Here is a 19,635-nt window from a genome sequence, read left to right as displayed (position 1 = left end):
ACTTCACACTAACACAGAGGAGGTCACATGGCGACTTTCCAGCTTTTTTCGTGGAAGAAGACTTTGGGTGCTCCTCCATGCATTATTTCAAGCAAAAACATATAGAACTTAACAAACATTCGGTAAGCTAGCTGGAAAGCTTCCTCACATGCAAGAATCCAAAGTCCCGATCGGGATTCGAACCAACAGTGGTGAGGGGCAAGTGGTGAGAAGTAGAAAACCTTAATAACTAGGTCACAGATGCACCTAGGTGCAATTTCTTTTTCACCTTTATTGTGAATATTGTACATCATGTAAAGCTGTAATGGTAAAAATTTGTTTGTACCCAAGGATTAGATGGGGAAAAACCCCAGATTTGCCCAGTTCTAGATCTATTTACACTCACAGATCAGGAATAAGGATAAGTGTGTAAACCAGTCTTCTTGAAGACTACATCTATATATAGTAACTGCTTTACAAACATATACCTAACCTTAAAAACATTTCTAACAAACAAGGTTATATAATCTATAAAATGACTAGACATTGAACCAAGACTTACATAAATAATCATCACATGTAGATCTCTACTGTAAATCATTCAGTAATTGACAAAAACATAATTATCACAAGTATCAAAATTGCACAAGTTATCTTTTTTAAATAAACAAAAGGTATACACTACTAATATTTATAGAACAGATATCCCCGCCATATATCTATTGTACAAATCACCACTTAATAACATAATCTTAGGTTCAAATAGTCCATTTTTTCTAAGTAACAATTTTAGGGCCATACCTCAGAAATTCCCGGATGGATTTTTATCTAACTTTAATGATATGATACTTATCCTCCTTCTTATTTAAACATTCTTGCAAAAACTTAAAACAAGAGGGTCATAATGGCCCTTAATTGCTCCCTAATGAATATGGTTTATATGAATAAGATTTAATTATCTGCACATCTCTATTTATTAGGTTTTATTAAAATCAGCCATGGGTTGAGTACATGTACATCTCATTTCTAAAAGTGTTATTTAGGAAATAGATATCAATTCTGAGTGCATTGTTGTAGAATAATGCACGGTTTGAGTTCAAATGCGTAGTAATATAATCACGAAGGCCGATAGGCCTGAGTGATTAATTACAAAGCATTTGAACGAAAAACGTGCATTATTATACAATAATGCACAAAGAATTAATATCTATTTCCATTCTAACACGTCAAGAAAAAATATACATGTAATTATTATTATAATGTTGGACTTTATGCTTGGTGGTTAAATTTGTTTACGCCTCAGAGTTTCCAATAGAAACGTTCTTTAAAGGCTGTTCCAGTGGTATGAAAAAAAACCTATCGTTAAATCTTCCGTGTGTAGAAACATTTTGAGAATAACGCATTTTGAAAACGTTGATAAAACTTTGTTTGTTTATTTTATTTCACTCTATAATTTTTCAAGCGAAATAAAAATTATCAAAATTGAAATAAATGTAAAATTTAAATCGTTTGCGACATTAAAATAGCGTACTTGATTTGATTGTTTTGCACGTGCTGTTTGGCGCTACATTGTGACGTCACGTAAACAATAGTTTAAACGTCTGTACAGCGTTAACGACTGAATAAAAGATATTGGTGTTCGGATTCATTTTCTTAGTTAGACCATTTTCTTTCATTCTAGATAGTTTTCACAACAAAATTCCACAAAAAATTGTTTAGATTTCTCAGATTTTTCAAACAAAATGGCGCCCTCAATGTGAAAATACGCAGGGAGATAATAAGAACGGCGAGTGCATTGTTGTAGAATAATGCACGCTTCGGGCCTTCTTTGTTTATATAGAAAAAATTCCAATAGTGTTAGAATTCTGTATTTAGCATGCAGGAAGCCATCTTGTTCAGCAGACTGCAATAACTTAAGCATTTTTTTTTTTTAAAGTACTTTTCAGTGTTCTGATGAGGTAAAAAATTGGAAATAGCTATCTAATACAATGTATGGATCAGGATAGAAAACGCCATTTCAATTTCCCTCTTCAGTTTTTATTGGCAAGGGGATAATTAATGCATGGCATTACAATATAGTTACATGATGGTGCATCATGAAAAGTGGGACAAACAATATATTATATGAAGACAATGTAGTAAACATTAGGACAAGAATGGACATAATAAAGAAAACATTAGGACAAGAACGGAGAATGAAGTAAACATTAGGACAAGTACGGAGAGAACGTAGTAAACATTAGGACAGGGGTGAACGTTTTTAAGTAAACATTAGGACAAGAATTGAGATAACTAAGTAAACATTAGGACAAGAATTGAGATAATTAAGTAAACATTAGGACAAGAATGGAGATAATAAAGTAAACATTAGGACAGTACAGAGAGATGTTGTGAACATTAAAACAAGAACGTAGATACTGGTGATATAATACACATTAGGACAAGAACGTAGAAAATGTAGTTAACCTTAGGACAAAAAAAACAAAACAGATAGAATGTTGTGAACATTAGGACAAGAATGGAGAATATGTAGTAAACATTAGGACACAAACATAAATATTGAAACAACTACATTTACCATAATCACAAATGCGCGAACAAACACAAATGTAAAATCTGGTCAAAATGACCTAACTTGAACACAACCTGTTAAAGATTTGATCTGTGTGCTGTATAGTATGTATATTTGTTAGATCTTATTACACATAATAATAACAATAATGAGGAATCACATGAAATGTAAGTCTTGATATTTTTAATTTAAACGCATGAAAATTGTGAACTGAAATGATGGGGATATTATTGTACTCTATTGTACTAGTAACATATTTCAACAACTTTGTTGTTGTCATCATTTAAACAAAATTAGGTCTTAAAACTAGACCAGTAGTTTCACTAAACAGACATCAATTTTATATTCATCCAAATCTTTGCATACCATAACCTAATAACTGATTATTTTTCAAACAACATATATCTTCATTTGTGTTTTGCATTTTATTACTGATACAAGGATGAGTATTCTCCTTTGATTATTCTCATAGAAACTAGAACTGCCACTATCATGGCGTGAATACCCCCGCATACCACTTTGTCAGAATCAACAGTTGCCAATTTGAGCTCAAGGACAACCTCCCTGCAAATCTGAGGTTACTAAGCCAGTGCATTGCTAAGTATGTATTCTACATGCTTCAAAATGTGAAAATGTCAAAATTCAATACATTGCGGACAGGACATTCTTTAACAATTGAGAAAGAAAAGCTTTTTTTTGTCAAGGTCCCTGTGACCTTGACCTTTGACCCAGTGACCTTCAAAATCAATAGGGGTCACCTTATAGTCATGATCAACATCCATGCCAAATATGAAGACTGTGGGTCAAAGGAATCTTAAATTAATGGATGGACAAACTTTTTGAAGTCAAAGTCCCTATGACCTTGACCTTGACCCAGTGACCTCAAAATTAAAAGGGGTCATCTACTAATCATGATCAAACATCCCATGCCAAATATGAAGACTGTGGGTCAAAGGAATCTAAAAATATTTGGGCAGACAAAACTTTTTGAAGTCAAAGTCCCTGTGACCTTGACCTTTGACCTAGTGACCTCAAAATCAATAGGGTTCATCTACTTATCATGACTAACCTCCAATTCCAAATATGAAGACTGTGGGTCAAAGGAATCTTAAGTTATTGGGCGGACAAGCTTTTGAAGTCAAGGCCCCTGTGACCTTGACTTTGACCTGGTGACCTCAAAATCAATAGGGGTCATCTACTAATCATGACTAACCTCCATTCCAAATATGAAGACTGTGGGTCAAAGGAATCTTAAGTTATTGGGCGGACAAGCTTTTTGGAGTCAAGGCCCCTGTGACCTTGACCTTTGACCTGGTGACCTCAAAATCAATAGGGGTCATCTACTAATCATGACTAACCCCCATGCCAAATATGAAGACTAAGGGTCAAAGGAATCTTAAGTTATTGGGCGGACAAGCTTTTTAAAGTCAAGGCCCCTGTGACCTTGACCTTTGACCTAGTGACCTCAAAATCAATAGGGGTCATCTACTAATCATGACTAACCTCCATGCCAAATATGAAGACTAAGGGTCTAAGGAATCTTAAGTTATTGGGGGGACAAGAAACAAGAGGGCCATGATGGCCCTGAGGTCGCTCACCTGTATATTAGCCCCCCCCCCCCCCGGCCCAATTTTTACCAAGGGCTTTTATTTGTTTATTTGAACAGACTTGGTAGACACCCATAAGAAAGATGTTTCATGCAAAACATCTAAGTTCTAGCTCATTGGGTTTTTTAAAAGAAGATTTTTTAAGTTTTACTATACACATAGAGTAAAAAACAATGACACCCCTCGGGCAGGGCCAGTTTTGACCCCTGGGCTTTTATTTGAACAAACTTTGTAGATATTTACTTAAAGATGTTTCATGCTTAATATCTAAACTCTAGTTATTTGGGTTTTTTCAAAGAAGATTTTTAAGTTTTTGCTATGTATATAAGGAAAATCAATGACCCCCGGGGCGGGGCAGTTTTGACCCCAGGGCTTTTATTTGAACATACTTGGTAGACACCCATTAGAACATGTCTCATGCTAAATATCTTAGCTCTAGCTCTTTGGTTCTTTAAAAGAAGATTTTATAAGTTTTTACTATATGCATATAAAGGAAAATCAATGACCCCTGGGGAGGGCCAATTTGACCCCAGGGGTTTTATTTGAACAAACTTGGTAGACATTCACTAGAAGATGTTTCATGCCAAATATATAAGCTTTAGCTCTTACAGTTCTTTAAAAAGAAGATTTTTTAAGTTTTTACTATATGCATATAGGGAAAATCAATGACCCCCTGGGGCGGGGCCAATTTTGACCCCAGGGCTTTTATTTGAACAAACTTGGTAGACATTTACTAGAAGATGTTTTATTGCCAAATATCTAAGCTCTAGCTCTTACAGTTCTTTAAAAGAAGATTTTTTAAGTTTAAACTATATGCATATAGGGAAAATCAATTACCCCCCCAGGGCGGGGCCAATTTTGACCCCAGGGCTTTTATTTGAACAAACTTGGTAGACATTCACTAGAAGATGTTTCATGCCAAATATCTAAGCTCTAGCTCTTTGGGTTCTTTAAAAGAAGATTTTTTAAGTTTTACTTTATGCATATAGGGAAAATCAATGACCCCCTGGGGCGGGGCCAATTTTGACCCCAGGGCTTTTATTTGAACAAACTTGGTAGACATTCACTAGAAGATGTTTCATGCCAAATATCTAAGCTCTAGCTCTTACAGTTCTTTAAAGGAAGATTTTTTAAGTGTTTACTATATGCATATAGGGAAAATCAATGACCCCCCGGGCGGGGCCAATTTTGACCCCAGGGCTTTTATTTGAACAAACTTGGTAGACACTCACTAGAAGATGTTCCATGCCAAAAATCTTAGCTCTAGCTCTTACAGTTCTTTAAAAGAAGATCTTTTAAGTTTTTACTATATGCATATAGGGAAAATCAATGACCCCCGGGGGCGGGGCCAATTTTGACCCCAGGGCTTTTATTTGAACAAACTTGGTAGACACTCATTAGAAGATGTTTCATGCCAAATATCTAAGCTCTAGCTCTTAGGGTTGTTTAAAAGAAGATATTTAAAGATTTTTCTTTCGGTTGCCATGGCAACCAGAGTTCTGCATGGAATTAAATTCTTTGAACAATTTTTAAAGGTGACCACCAAAGGAACATTCCTGTGAAGTTTGGATGAAATTGGCTCAGTGGTTTATGAGGAGATGTCATTTAAAGCAAAAGTTTACGGACGGACGACGGACGGACGGACGGACGGACGGACGCCGGACGAAAAGCGATCACAAAAGCTCACCCTGTCACTTTGTGACAGGTGAGCTAAAAACCGACGGACAGCCGGACGGACGGTCGGACAGACAAGCTGATTCCAGTATACCCCCCTTACAACTTTGTTGTGCGGGGGTATAATAAAGGGCCCTAAAAAGGTTACTGCAAAATCATTACTATTTATGGTGAACTAAAATTTTCGTGGTTTTAGAGGATAGATCAACCCATCAATTTAAGATCCAACAAAATTTTAGATGAAGCAATAAGATTATTTTGCATTGCATTATATAATTATTTGCATTCATTTACTTTTTTGCAATATACAATTTACAACTTTAAGAACCCACCAAAATGTCCTTTGTGACAAAACCATGAAATTTTATGTCCACAAAATTAGTGAATTCACAGTATTTAACAAAAAAAAACACAAAATACAAAAGGGCAACAACTCTAAAATTATGCAGTAGTTGATATGGATCTTAGGCACTAACACTGTTGATACCTTCAATAGTTTCTGAGTTTAGCAAAGAACAAAGCATGTCTAGCTGGTGAGATGGAGACAAGCTGATTCCTGTATACTCTCTGCTTGTACAACTTTGTTGTATTTGGTACTGGTACAATCTTACATGGCACATGACAAAAACAGTCAGAATAAAGTTTAAAGAAGTGGAATAGCTAAGTGGTTACATAATTCCAAACTGTTAACATTGTTAAAACTATCTCACTAAAGATGTATACAATTATTCACATATTAAGGAAGTTATTTTTCAAATTTTCTAAAAGAATACTTAAATAATTAAAAGAAGGGCAACTTACACTAATTGGTAAAACAACATTGCCAAACAAAAAAAATTTAAACAAAACAAATAATATAAATATTGATTCACAGCTTTATATTATATTGCATCATCCCAATAAATAACATATACATAAATTACTCTGTAACATGACGTTAGTCATTACCACAATTTTGTAACTCTCATAGCAAAAATTTTTTCTTCTAATTTATAATATATGAGGCAAATACTGATCATATTTTTGGCTCCAAAAGCAAACTGGAAAAAAAATTGTTTTATCTTAACATAATTCCATATAATTGTATGTTTTTTTTACATGTATTATACACAAATATCTTTCTAACCATTCATCTACCGCGGTGAATTCCTATAATTTCAAGAAATATTCAAATTAAAATGCACTATAATTAAACATCAGAAATAAATAATTAACAATTCTGGAAGCAGAAAGATTATCATGCATACACTGCTGAATTAAGACATTTTGTGAAGTCTGCTAAAATATACCATATACTTTCTAACAAACACCCCACAGGGCTTACATTTTTTCTGAAAGGGAAGGGGTGGTGGTTGGGGACAGATGGGGCTGTTAAAGTACCAAAAAAATCTTAATTATTGTCAAATCTAATTTTCTTAGTTTTAAAATAAAATGGAAACTCGAGTTTTCTTTTCCATTTACAAAATAAAAAAGGGGGTGTTTATTACAGAATATATGGTACAAGTAGACTAAAAGGACACACCAGAAAGGTAACTTTTAAAAGCATTTTATAAGCTTTTTAAAGGGAACTTTCTAGAATCTGATTGGTCAGAAATATGCTTTTAAAATATAAATGATGCAAAGCAACGGTCAGATTCTAAACCTCAACCCAACCTTTGATTCTGGCAAGATATATACTCTATAATCGCTATAATATTGCACTGTTTATTTATTACATATTATTAAGTACATAAATACACTAAATTGCACTTTTCCAATATAGAATATTTCTGGAGACACAAAACAAAAACATACATGAACATTAACAGAGAATTTTTTCTTTTTTCATTCCAAAAACAGTAACAAGGAACATAAAAACATAACCTAAGTCCTTATAGTATAGCGACAAGAAACACTTGAAAATATTGCAATGATTTGAGTTGACTATCTGAAATATAAATGTATTAATCATCAAGAAGTATCAAACTGATATATTTCAAAGAGTGAATCAAACAAAATGTAAGAGTAATATTGGTTGGAGAATAGAGATATAACCTTGACACTAAATCACAATCATTAAAGATTTTTCTTTTTTACAATATCTTAATTATCTTTGTGTATATTAACAATTTTGACACACCTACACAACCTTTGGTATAAAAGATTTTACAGTAAAAAAATGATATATGAAAATGGAAACTGGTCCTGAATGAGGTATACAAAACATTATCAGTCTACGCCAGTAGATGAAGTCAACACTTCCATTCTTAAGTAAAAAATAGCTGAAAAATCAGCAAGAATACAGTATGTCCTGCTCTTATATAACTAGGTGCCTGTGTAAGTCTGTTGGAAAAAAAATGTTAATTTTTTTTTTATATAGCGATCTTCGTGACAGAGTTATCTCTCCTACCAGTACCTATTCCTGTAAGATGAAAACAACCAGGTTTGCTTCTTTGATACAAATTCTAGAGATTTAGATATGAGTTACTGACAGAAAGACTTGGGGCAGAAGTACATGATCTAATCAAAGTGCACTTTAGTCAGCAAACCAAGAAGTATAATGTATGAGGTAGAGGAAATGATAAAGAAAGGTGGGTAGAATATTATAGTAAAATGATAAATAAAGTAAATGGCAGAAGCTTTGAAGGTTATCAATAAAATAAAAATATTTTCATTGAAGGCCCATTAAGTCCACCAAAATCATATTACTATTACTTTTATATTTCAAAGAAATTTAATTTTTGGTATTCTTTTACAGTTTGAGTATTCTGTTTTCCAAAATGTTACTCATTGACCATAGAGCCAAGCTATCTTTCGCTTCCATTGTATTTTGGAATATAGTCAACTATAGTGATTTAGTATTTTGTACAAAAGTAAAATTATAACTTTGGCAGGATGCCATCAGAAAGTTGATTAAGAAAAGAAAAAAATAATAGATAAGACATTTGTAATTTTAAAATTTCTGAGTGCATTATTAGTTTTTGATAACATTCAAAGTTTTTGATAGCATTCAAGGAACTCCTGTGAGATGCAAAGAAGTTATTGAAATAGACTTTCATCAAACAGAACATTTATATTGAAAAAAATATTTCCAGTCCAGTAATGTCAAAAAACATCAGTTGATCCCCTTTCTCAAGGTTTCGCCTTATGAATTTATTCAAGAAATTATATGCAACCATTAAAAACAAAACCAAAAATATACTGTGTGCAATTCAAAAGTGATATAGCAACACAAAAACCACTTAATATTCATTTTCTGAAAGATTACACAGCCCTATTGCACAGTTAGGTAGCATGTTGATAACTATGAATTTTAAATGCTCATAAAATTATAAATGATTTCACAATATTTGAGTTACCAGTATAACAAATATGAGTTGTAAAATTTGCTCCAAATTATGATAAAATGCATGACTGAGGATAATACTGAAACCTTATTATCATTCAGCCCTCTACACTTCTTAACAAACACTACCTATCAAAATCATTCAGAAAATTACGAGTATTACACAGATTGCTTGTTTCCTATGTATATATATATATACACATACACACATATATATATAAAGGGTTGGTTCATTGTGCCCAAATTGTACCCAAGAACATTTTGAATCACTGAGAAAAAATGCATTTTGAGCCATTTTAGCTATAGCATCAAAGTTCTCCAGTTTGAACACTTCACTTCCACTATTTGTTTGCTCTGCTTATTTTTTTCTTCTGGTTTTTATACCACTTTTTAACACATTTTTATTTGGTCATACCATGTCAGTCAATCCGAATAACCAGCTTTCCTGGATGACTTAACCAGTATTTACCAACTTCGCAAGTGACCGATTACTAATTTCACATGATTTCTAAATTACCGATGAGAGACGAATTTGATATCAATACAAAATTGGTTACCATCATTAATATTGAGCCTTGTTCTGATACAACCAGTCAATATTGTTCTCTACACATAAACTGACAAACACCTATAAAGAATGACAGCTCTGTAGTTATTTTCTAAAATTATCTAACTGGGATTTCATGTTCAAGACTTTACTCCATATTTTTTATACTTCCCATACTTAATTGATGGAATTGAAAATTATCTATGCTAATTTTAATTTTCTAAATGGATATTTATTTATATTTTAAAATAGTTATCCTTGTTGTGTTGGTCTATTATAAATATCCCTGTTGTGTTGACCTTGTTGTGTTGAAAATATAACTCTGTTGTGTTGTTCTAGATTAGATTTCCTCATGTTGTTCTTGATTAGACATACTTGTTGTGTTGTTCTAGATTAGATATCTTTGTTGTGTTGTTCTAGATAACATATTCTTATTGTGTTGTTCTATAATAAATATCCCTGTTTTGTAGTTCTATAACTGATAGCATCATGTTGTTCTATTATAGATATCATTGTTGTGTTGTTCTATAATAGCTATCCTTGTTGTGTTGTTCTTGATGTTGTGTTGTTCTACCTAAAATATACTTGTTGTGTTGTCCAAGAATAATTATCCATGTTCTGAAACAAATTTCCTTGATGAATCAATTAACAATTCTATAATACATACAAAACTGACATTTCAATTGTGCTTACACAATCATATACTTAAATATGGAAGGCTCATCAATCCCAAAACTTAACAAATAGTAACACAGAACCAGGCTCTTGCTTATTCAAGTTCTGTTAACAATGTAATCCACTTCATGAACTTCATGAACATACTGGTAAATACATCAGCATGCTCTTTTGATTGGATAACCGACTCCTTTAAATCATACAATGTCTTATTATTTCCGAATACAATCCATTATTCCATTCCTAATAAAATGGAAAAGTAGTTCAATTTCTAAATCTGCGTCACATTTTATCTTTTCGTCTGATGCTTGGATCCACGATCACTCTCCTACCGTTTGTGATCACTCGAGGTATATCTCTCCTCTGTGGGGTAGGAGTTTTACTGATTCTATCAAACACTGGGGTCTGAAATAAAACCAGATACATACAATTACATCATATTTTGTACATACAATTACATCATATTTTGTAAACTTAAAAAAAGCACACCCTAAACTTGCTAAATTTGTGTAATGGATATGTCCTGCTATGACTTTGGAACTGTTCATTCAAAGTTAACGGGATTTCAATATCGAAGTACAAAAATTTAGAGCAACCACCAATATTAAGCTGGTCAGACAGCACCGAGATGTCATCAGACCTGGCTTCTACACTGTTGTTTAATGCTATTCACTTTTGGTTTCAGCAATTTGAACAGTTAAAACCTGTGAACTACAGTGAGTGAACTATACCAGCAGTACAAAGTTTATACATGTATAATATTGTCTACAACAATTAGATATCTGACATAAATGATGATAAATTGGCAGTTATAAAGGCTTTATTTTTATACTACTGCTTTATGTTAATATTTCACAATCATGGTCATTGGCTTCACATGCTTGCTATTGAACACAGATCAATTTCTGTTAATACAGCCTTAATACAGCCTGTTGACTTCTAATCACTGTAAATGTCAAGACTTAGCCATTTACTTATATAACTCTCCTTTTCGTCACAAAAATAATTATAACTATAATTGCTGAATGGGATTCTTATCCCCACCAAAGTTTTAGATATATGTTAGCTTAAATAGGTGGAAAAGGAGATACATGTTACATGAAAAAGATATATATACATCTAACAAATATGGAAGCTGTTTCAGTAGAAAAGCATGCTACTAAAAATTAAAAATATAGAACTAAAGCACAATTATACGTTAAATAAATAATTACATCATCATCACAATCAGCACGTGTGACAGAGATACTGTGGGTGGGAGATGCGCCGCACTCGGAGGTATATGACGAGGAACTGTCCGTGCTAATCTTACGCTGACTTAATGCATCACCACGTGGACCCAACATTAAATTCTGTATGTGTTCACAAACACGTCGGAATCTTCTTGATGGACCTGAAAAATAATTTGGTAATCGTAATCTATAAATAGATCACACATATTTGACAGCTTACATTATTTAGGATTACTACTGGATGATGTGGCCCAAGCCTTTTTACGGGTGAAAAAATAACATACAAAAAGAAATTTAGTGAAATTTTGATACTTAACCAATTTTCGGGGTAAAGTTTTGGATTTTGGAAAATTTTAAAGAAAAATGTAAAATCTGTGGCTAGGATCATGTTAATATTGTGTTGAATCCAACCAACCAACAAAATAACAATCTTTTTTTGGGGGACAAAAATGAGAAAAAAATCAATGAACCTGAGATGTGAGTGAATGTGAGACAATACATGCTGATTTCATGTTCCCGAGTTGTTCCGTGTGCCGGAGTTATGTCCACTTGGAACCTGACGTTACGTGAGAATACAGATGAGCTACCAGACCTCCGGTATTCAGCTCTGAACGTAGTTGTTGATACAACACTGTGGCATAGATCTGGTGTCTGCAAAATATCAAATCATCCTTATTATTTAAAATGACTAAAATAGTTCTACGAAAATGCAAATTAAAATTTAGACAGAAATTATAACATAGAAATTTACTTACATCAAAATTTAAAATGACACAGTCATATGCGCCATTTCCTCAACCTTTTCTGATAGTTAGAATAAGTAATCATTATAAGAGGAAATGATTATGAAATGGTATGTGTTCATAAATAGAGAAACAATGTGTTCATGAATAAGAAAACAAAGTACACAGTAAGTGCTTTGAAGAGTGGCCGACCACCATAACAATATTGCAAAACTAAGAAAAGTGGGCATAATAATCTAATATTATAACAGGATATCTTGTTAGTGTATCACATACCTTTTTTAAAATTCTCTTGAAACACTTAATTTACAAATGTATTATATAAACAATAATATGATACATGCTCAGACATTAAGAAATACCGGTAATGTTTAAAATGAAATAATTTAAAACGTAACATCACATTCACTGTATGTATACTCACAGAAAGGAATGCATGTATGAGGTCAGCCTTGATTTGTGAGAGAGGTTTATCCCTCACCATCACAAAATGGTGTTCTTCCCTTTCCGAACCCATCAGTGAACCAAACCATGACTTCTTAGTCATTCTAAAATAATCATCATGTAAAATATTATCATGTAACACATTGATTATTTGTCACACAAGGCATATCTGTAAGTGCATATCAATTATTTTTGGTTACCATTAATTTTTGGTGGCATAAAGGGGACATCCTTTAAGTTACTATGTGCAAACGCCGTAGCTATTATGGACACACATATATGTATTACACGGCTACCTGATAAGTATTTCATGTCAACGCAATATATGTTTTTATGTGTGAACATTGATATTATTACATAGCAACGTCATTACAAATTTGTACCCGCATGCACTTAAAAAAATATAGCGTGGCCAGGTAATGACTTTGAGCGATAAGTTATATCTATAGCATGTCACTTAATAGCTATCACCTTCCTATGTTCAATTATGCCACCACATAATTAGGCACATAAAAGTAACACTAAATCATTATTAAGGGTATATGCTCATTTACAAGATTCTACAGTATGTCATGCATTGTTTAAACCTTTTTGAGAAGATTAAATTGGGGGAAAAATGTTTTTTGAATAAGATAATACTAAGTGAATAAGAATAGTGTCTTTACTCTGGTGACGAGTCTGGAGTCATGGTTATAGATTCTTCTGTAGCACTGAAATATAAATTACAAACATGTTAGTCTATTTAGCTATATAAATAACAAAAAAATTAATGTAATAATAAATTAACTCTAATTAAATTTTAATAGAAGTTAACCTAGTACTGAATTAATGTGACGAAATATGATTAAATAAAAAACTTTAATCAGCTATGTTATTTGATCCAATTACAAAAATAGACAAAGTTTATATAGAATTTATTTTATTTCAATTGTGTAGGAAGCTTTAAGCTTGCAGTCAGATACACTCTCCAATCACTTCCTGGAACTAACCAGTACTGAGCAATTGTTTATAGTTTCTCTTATGCGCAAGGAAACAATGGCTCACCCCTGAAGGGGTTTGAACCCACACAAGTAGCACTAATACTCACATAACTGGTCTGACATGTTAAACACTTGGCCTTGCTGCCACTTAAAATGGACTTGTTTTATACAGTTTGATATAATTTAAATAATTTTTATATTCATATATAGGGCTTACATCCAGGTAAAAGTGTCCCTGCCTAAAAGTCCATATACATATATTTTTACCTGATACACACTTTTCTTTGTAATAATGTAAAAACAAGATTGCATTTGAGAAAAATTGCTATGCCACCGCAATAAAACAACACTAAATAGTAGTGTAGAACAGATTTTTTTGTTTCTATACAATTGAAAATTGTCATAATGCATATCTAATTCTTATTATCAGATTAGTGGTTAAATCTATTGTTAACTCAATAAAAGATCAGAGTAGGAATATATCAATGCACTTGAGTCTAGTGAATTTGGTGGTGAAGGTCATATTTCACACAGCCTAAAAATTTCATGACTGCATCAAAGCGACAACATGTAATACACTTTGTCAAAATCTAGGTCAGCTGATATTCAAAGTTCACTTTTAATTTTACACTGAGGCAAATTTGAACAAACTTGGTAGAGAATACCTATATTATGATATCATTTAACAAATATTTTAAAGCTCTAAGCCTTGTACCTTCAGACAATAAGATTTTTTTGATTTTTTACTATATGTATATATTGAAAATCAATGACCCCGAGACGGGGGCATTTTGACCCCAGGGCATATATTTTGAACATTCTGGGTAGAGGTCTATCAGACAATGCCTTATGCAAAATTATCTAAGCTCTAGGCCATTTGGTCTTTACAAGAAGGTATTTTTAAATTTTTCGTCACTATATGTACATATAGTGAAAATCCATGACCCCCTTGCCAGTGGCTTTATTCTTGACCCAGCCTTAATTTGGAGCAATTATTGTAAGGATTTACCAGACATGCCTTTATCGTCAATATAGCTAATCTAATCTCTGGCATGGTCTTTACAAAAAGGCATTTTATTTTTACCTATATATGTAACATATATCGTGAACACATAATGACCCCGGGTGGCTGATTTTACCCAGCAGCTTATAATTGAACAATCTGTGAGAGGTCTACAAACAATGCCTTAATGCAAATACATCTTCAAGCTCAGCCTTTTGGAGTCTTATACAGAGATTTTTTTAAATTTATTCTATAATCCTTTGTTGCCATGGCACCAGGATTTCGCATTTTGAATTTGTATTCTTTGTTGAACATAACTTTGGAACGCCTTTCACCCAAGATCAATCCCTCCAAGGTTGGTATGAAATGACTATGGATTTTTCACAAGAAAGATTTTCCTAAGTTTCACTATATATCTATATACAACACACACAAAACAAAAACACGAACAAACACACACACACACAGATGAATCGCTATATGCCACCGCATCGCAGATGCTGCTGGTGGCATAAAAATATAATTCCAGAATGGAATGTATGCAAAACTACCATATTAAAAGGCATATATTTCTATGTATTATTTCAATGATACATGTATAATAAATCATGCCATGGTATATAAACATATATGAAAACTATCTTTATTAGCGTAATAACATGAATATTGACCCTTAACCTGCTGGAACCAAATGATGGCCTTACCCAACAGTATAAGAGCCAGGTTAGCCTCTATATCCATGTTATCAAACCAGGCTTCTATACTGTTGGCTGCCCAATCTCAAATTTTTACAATGATATCCAAAACTGTTGGAAAATGGATGCCTTTCAATGTCCATTTAAGAAATATATGCACCAGGTTAAGGTCAACACTCAACAGGTCAGGGTCATCAGAGTTAAGGTCATCAGGTTAAGGTCATCAGAGTTAACATCATCAGGTAAAGGTTAACAGGTTATGGTCATCAGAGTAAAGGTCATTCCATTAAGGTCAATAGGTTCAGGTCATCAATCAGAGTTAAGGTCATCAAGTTAAGGTTATCAGAATTAAGGTCAAAGCATTGATGGAACAGAATGTTAGTAATGTTTTCTCATATATAATGTTTCAGATGCACACAAAAGTTTAATAAACATCAAGTTTCATGTTAGTAACACAACAACATTTGGAAATGTTATCATACAAAACATAATACAAGATCAAATAACAAACAACCTAAAATTTCACTTATGAGAGCAGTTTTAGATTTGCTACCAGTTTTACAGAATTTAAATAAATTTCATATTTGTCTTTTAAGGTCAAGGACAATTTAAGGTCAAGGTCATACTTGAATTATCACATGAAGGCTTTGTCCAGTGTTCTTATGTCCAAATATAAATGAAATCCATTCATTTATAACCAAAATTTGGCTAATATCAATTTTTAACAAAGATTTGGCCAATTTCATTTAAAAAATTTGATAGTGAAAAGGTGATTTAAAATTCAAGGTCATACTTGAATTGCTTCACTTGACAGCTATTGGTGTGTGGTAATTTAAGCCCCACATAGCATTATATCCAGGTTTTCTGTTATTTTACTTGGCAATGTTTGAGAATGTTTTGAGCTTTGTATGAGACATTACTCTAGGAATGCAAGCAACCTAGCAACATGCGTTATAAAAATTGAAACCTAGGGCAAAATTGAGTTTGTAGACCTGTCTCTTATTCTAATCATGAATGTTGTGATAGAAATTTTTTTACTTTTTTCTAGACAGGTCTACAACCTCATGTTATTGTGGACATCAGTGTTGCAGTACACATTGTTCTGTGTTTTTGTCATGATTTATTTTTCAGCAAAATGAAAACCAAATGGTCTGAATGAGGTTTATACATACATATTCTACTGCAATACCTACTCACCACAAAAAAACCCAACCAATCAGCATTCAGTATTAGGTCACATGCTGAGTCACATGGCCAAGTTTTAAATTTCAAAATTCACCTGGAAGAAGTAGGGGCTCCTTAAGGGCACAAACCCCATTTGCCCCATGGTATGGATATGGTATACCTTGTAGTTTTCTTCTATGGAATCTTGGTGAACCCAGGAAGCTGTTTTTGATTGTATGCAGCCGTGATTTCCAAGGCGTATTCTGAACACTAGGTGACGTTGGCGGGGTTGGACTGGGACTGTGAGATGGCGTGCCTCTTGCATGTTTTGGACTCAACACCGGAGAACCATTCTGGCTACCAGATGAAAGGCTAGCTTTCCGACTGTAACAAATAAGATTTAAAATATTAAACATATGATTTAGACTGATTTTCAGTGAAATTTCACAAAATGAAACTATATATCTTAAATATAAATTTTGTTTCTTACAGATAGGTTATCAGTTTCAGCTAATCAATTTACATTAATATGTTCTGATTAAGTTCTTATTCATGATTATTTCAAATACTGTAAATTCATTTAATATCCTGGGCATGAAATTTTGCGGTTTTGTCACAAAGAACATTTTGTGACTTCTTAAATTCATGGACTGCTTATTTTTCAAAAAGGTAAAATGTAAATAATGTGATGTAAAATAATATTACAGAAATGAAATTTTGTTGGATCTTAAATTCCTGGATTGACCTTTCCACAAAAAACCACAAAAATTAATTTTGAGACATATTTATGATTATAAGTCGTGATTTTAAGAATGTATTGTGTAGATCAATACTAGTGATAGTCTTCATAAACTTATTGTATTATACAATATTACCTTACTTACAAAATACCATCTATAAATCATTTAGTTCCCTGTAACCATAGTAATGGCAACAATATTTCTTTATCAAGTCTATGGTCTTTAACATCAGAAACCTGTTATTGTGTTGTTTTTTTGTTTGTTTTTTTTATAGATTTTTTCTGTTGAATGTTTTGTTTCTTTGAGTGGAATTTTATATTTGTAAGTTGCATCAACACCTTTGTGCAGTATTTCAGGCATGAGCAGGCACCTGAGTAAGAACCACAGATGTTCCACAAATTAGCTGGATAGCTTCCTCATTTGAAAGAATCCAATGCGAGACTCTAACCCACAGCAGTAAGGGCCAAGTAGTCTGAATTCAAAGACCTTCACTGCTCAGCTATGGCTGTCCCTTTCTGAAAGTCTTTTCATTTAATGTAAAATTGTGTTGGTTTTTGATCTTTTTATTCTATCAAATAATGTTTTATAAATCACTAGAGCGTGAAAATTCAACTGAAACAATAATGGGGAAAAAATGTGTTTCCAACAATATAATTATTTTATGAATGTGGGTGAAAAAAAAGACACATTAAAAAATAAATATACACTGAAAACTCAAATCAATTATATACTACATGATGTTTACTATAATAACTGAAAAGAAACATATTTATCACAGAAACATAATTAATGCTACAATAAGGGAACTTTAAGTAAAATACATCAACTTAAGCAACAATAATGATGGCATAAAACAACTGCTTAATTGGCATGTATAATGTTGTTGTAAAACTAATTTCATTATTCTCAATTGATTGTTCCAGATTTTTACAAAATTTACCTCCCTTGCCAAAAATGGCAGTCATTATGGGGGTTCAAGATTCTCAAAAGCTCACACAACCCATGGTAAGAACCCAATGTAATAGTTCTTATCTCAAATTAAGCACGGCGCTTTCCTGTGGGCAACACAACACACAGTGAGAGCCCAATGATCTAATACTTCTTCTGAACATAAAAATGATTGAATTTTGGGAGAATTTTATCTTAACCCTTTCACTGCCATAGGGACGGCTTAAGCCGTCCCTGTTATTTTCGGCGTATTCGCCATATGGACGGCTTTAGCCGTTTCTATAATAATAATAGTAATAATAATAAATTAATAATAATAATAATAAAAATAATAATAAATGTAAAGAAAATTATACCATCGACAATAATTATTAATATACTAACATATTTGGAAACATATATAATTATTACAATACTAATAACAAATAATAAAAATTATATTAATTAATAATATAGTAATTTCTTAGAAAACCCTCTGGCAAATAGGTGAACAATAAAACAATAACCCTCTGGCAGCGAAAGGGTTAAGTTTTTAATTTATTAGAAATGACTTTCAAAATGGTGGACAGGGGAGGTAAATACATGCTGTATTAAAAGCGTCTTTTTTTGGCTTAATTGTAAACCGTTGAATAGCAAAATTCAAAAACTTTGTTGATGCTAATGTAAACAGGAAGTATGAAAACTTCTATATAGTTAAATTGTTATTTGAAGAATTGGTATTTGCACCATACAACTTCTTTTTAATGTTGATTCTACTTATAACGCTACTTCAAAATTTGTGTAAAAGATCTGTTGACACAGGTATAAAATCTTAAACATGCCAATTAAGCAGCAAAATTGGGTATTTTTTTTATGATTAGGGGAAAACCACCATGTCTGCTAGCAAATAACTTGATGGGTACAGTAACAATACCCTCTGAGATAAACAAGTCACAGATTGCAACACATGAAGTCCCCTACTGTCTTCCGACCCCTTCTAGATATCATATTATAGACTGCAAACTAGTATGAAGCATAGGTATATAAATATATATATTTATATATAATTGTACTATTAAAATTTTACATTTATTTTCATACTAGTTTCCAATCAAGTGTGACCTTGTGACAACATATAAAGCTTATAGGTGTAAACTTACACTTTTTGTATAGCAAGAGCTCTACGGCCTGCCGTTGGCGAGCCCTCACTAATACTACCTAAAGACAATCTGTGAGCCATCAAACAAAACAAAGTTAATGTTAGTCAAGATTTATGCAAATACTTTTCTAAGCTAGTACATGTAGTATACAAACATACATATTTCAAG

General features: G+C 32.6%; 1 protein-coding gene across 1 annotated transcript in view; it reads right to left on the bottom strand.

Annotated features, from left to right (window-relative positions):
* Positions 1-10,513: 10,513 nt before the first annotated feature.
* LOC132739883 (serine/threonine-protein kinase BRSK2-like) overlaps positions 10,514-19,635 on the bottom strand; it is a 69,074-nt gene continuing 59,952 nt past the window's right edge. The window contains exons 14-21 of the mRNA XM_060727703.1: positions 19,468-19,536; positions 16,786-17,024; positions 13,882-13,909; positions 13,464-13,508; positions 12,779-12,902; positions 12,082-12,262; positions 11,594-11,772; positions 10,514-10,784 (exon numbers count right to left, since the gene is read on the bottom strand). Of these exons, the coding sequence (XP_060583686.1) occupies positions 10,662-10,784; positions 11,594-11,772; positions 12,082-12,262; positions 12,779-12,902; positions 13,464-13,508; positions 13,882-13,909; positions 16,786-17,024; positions 19,468-19,536 (988 nt within the window). The 3' untranslated portion in view covers positions 10,514-10,661. The remainder of the gene's footprint in view (positions 10,785-11,593; positions 11,773-12,081; positions 12,263-12,778; positions 12,903-13,463; positions 13,509-13,881; positions 13,910-16,785; positions 17,025-19,467; positions 19,537-19,635) is intronic.

The sequence above is a fragment of the Ruditapes philippinarum genome, unplaced genomic scaffold (assembly GCF_026571515.1).
Source record: "Ruditapes philippinarum isolate M1 unplaced genomic scaffold, ASM2657151v2 ctg706_1_1_1_1, whole genome shotgun sequence".
Lineage (NCBI taxonomy): Eukaryota > Metazoa > Mollusca > Bivalvia > Venerida > Veneridae > Ruditapes > Ruditapes philippinarum.
The sequence above is the reverse complement of the archived record's forward strand: the minus strand, read 5'-3'. Positions and strand labels throughout refer to the sequence as shown.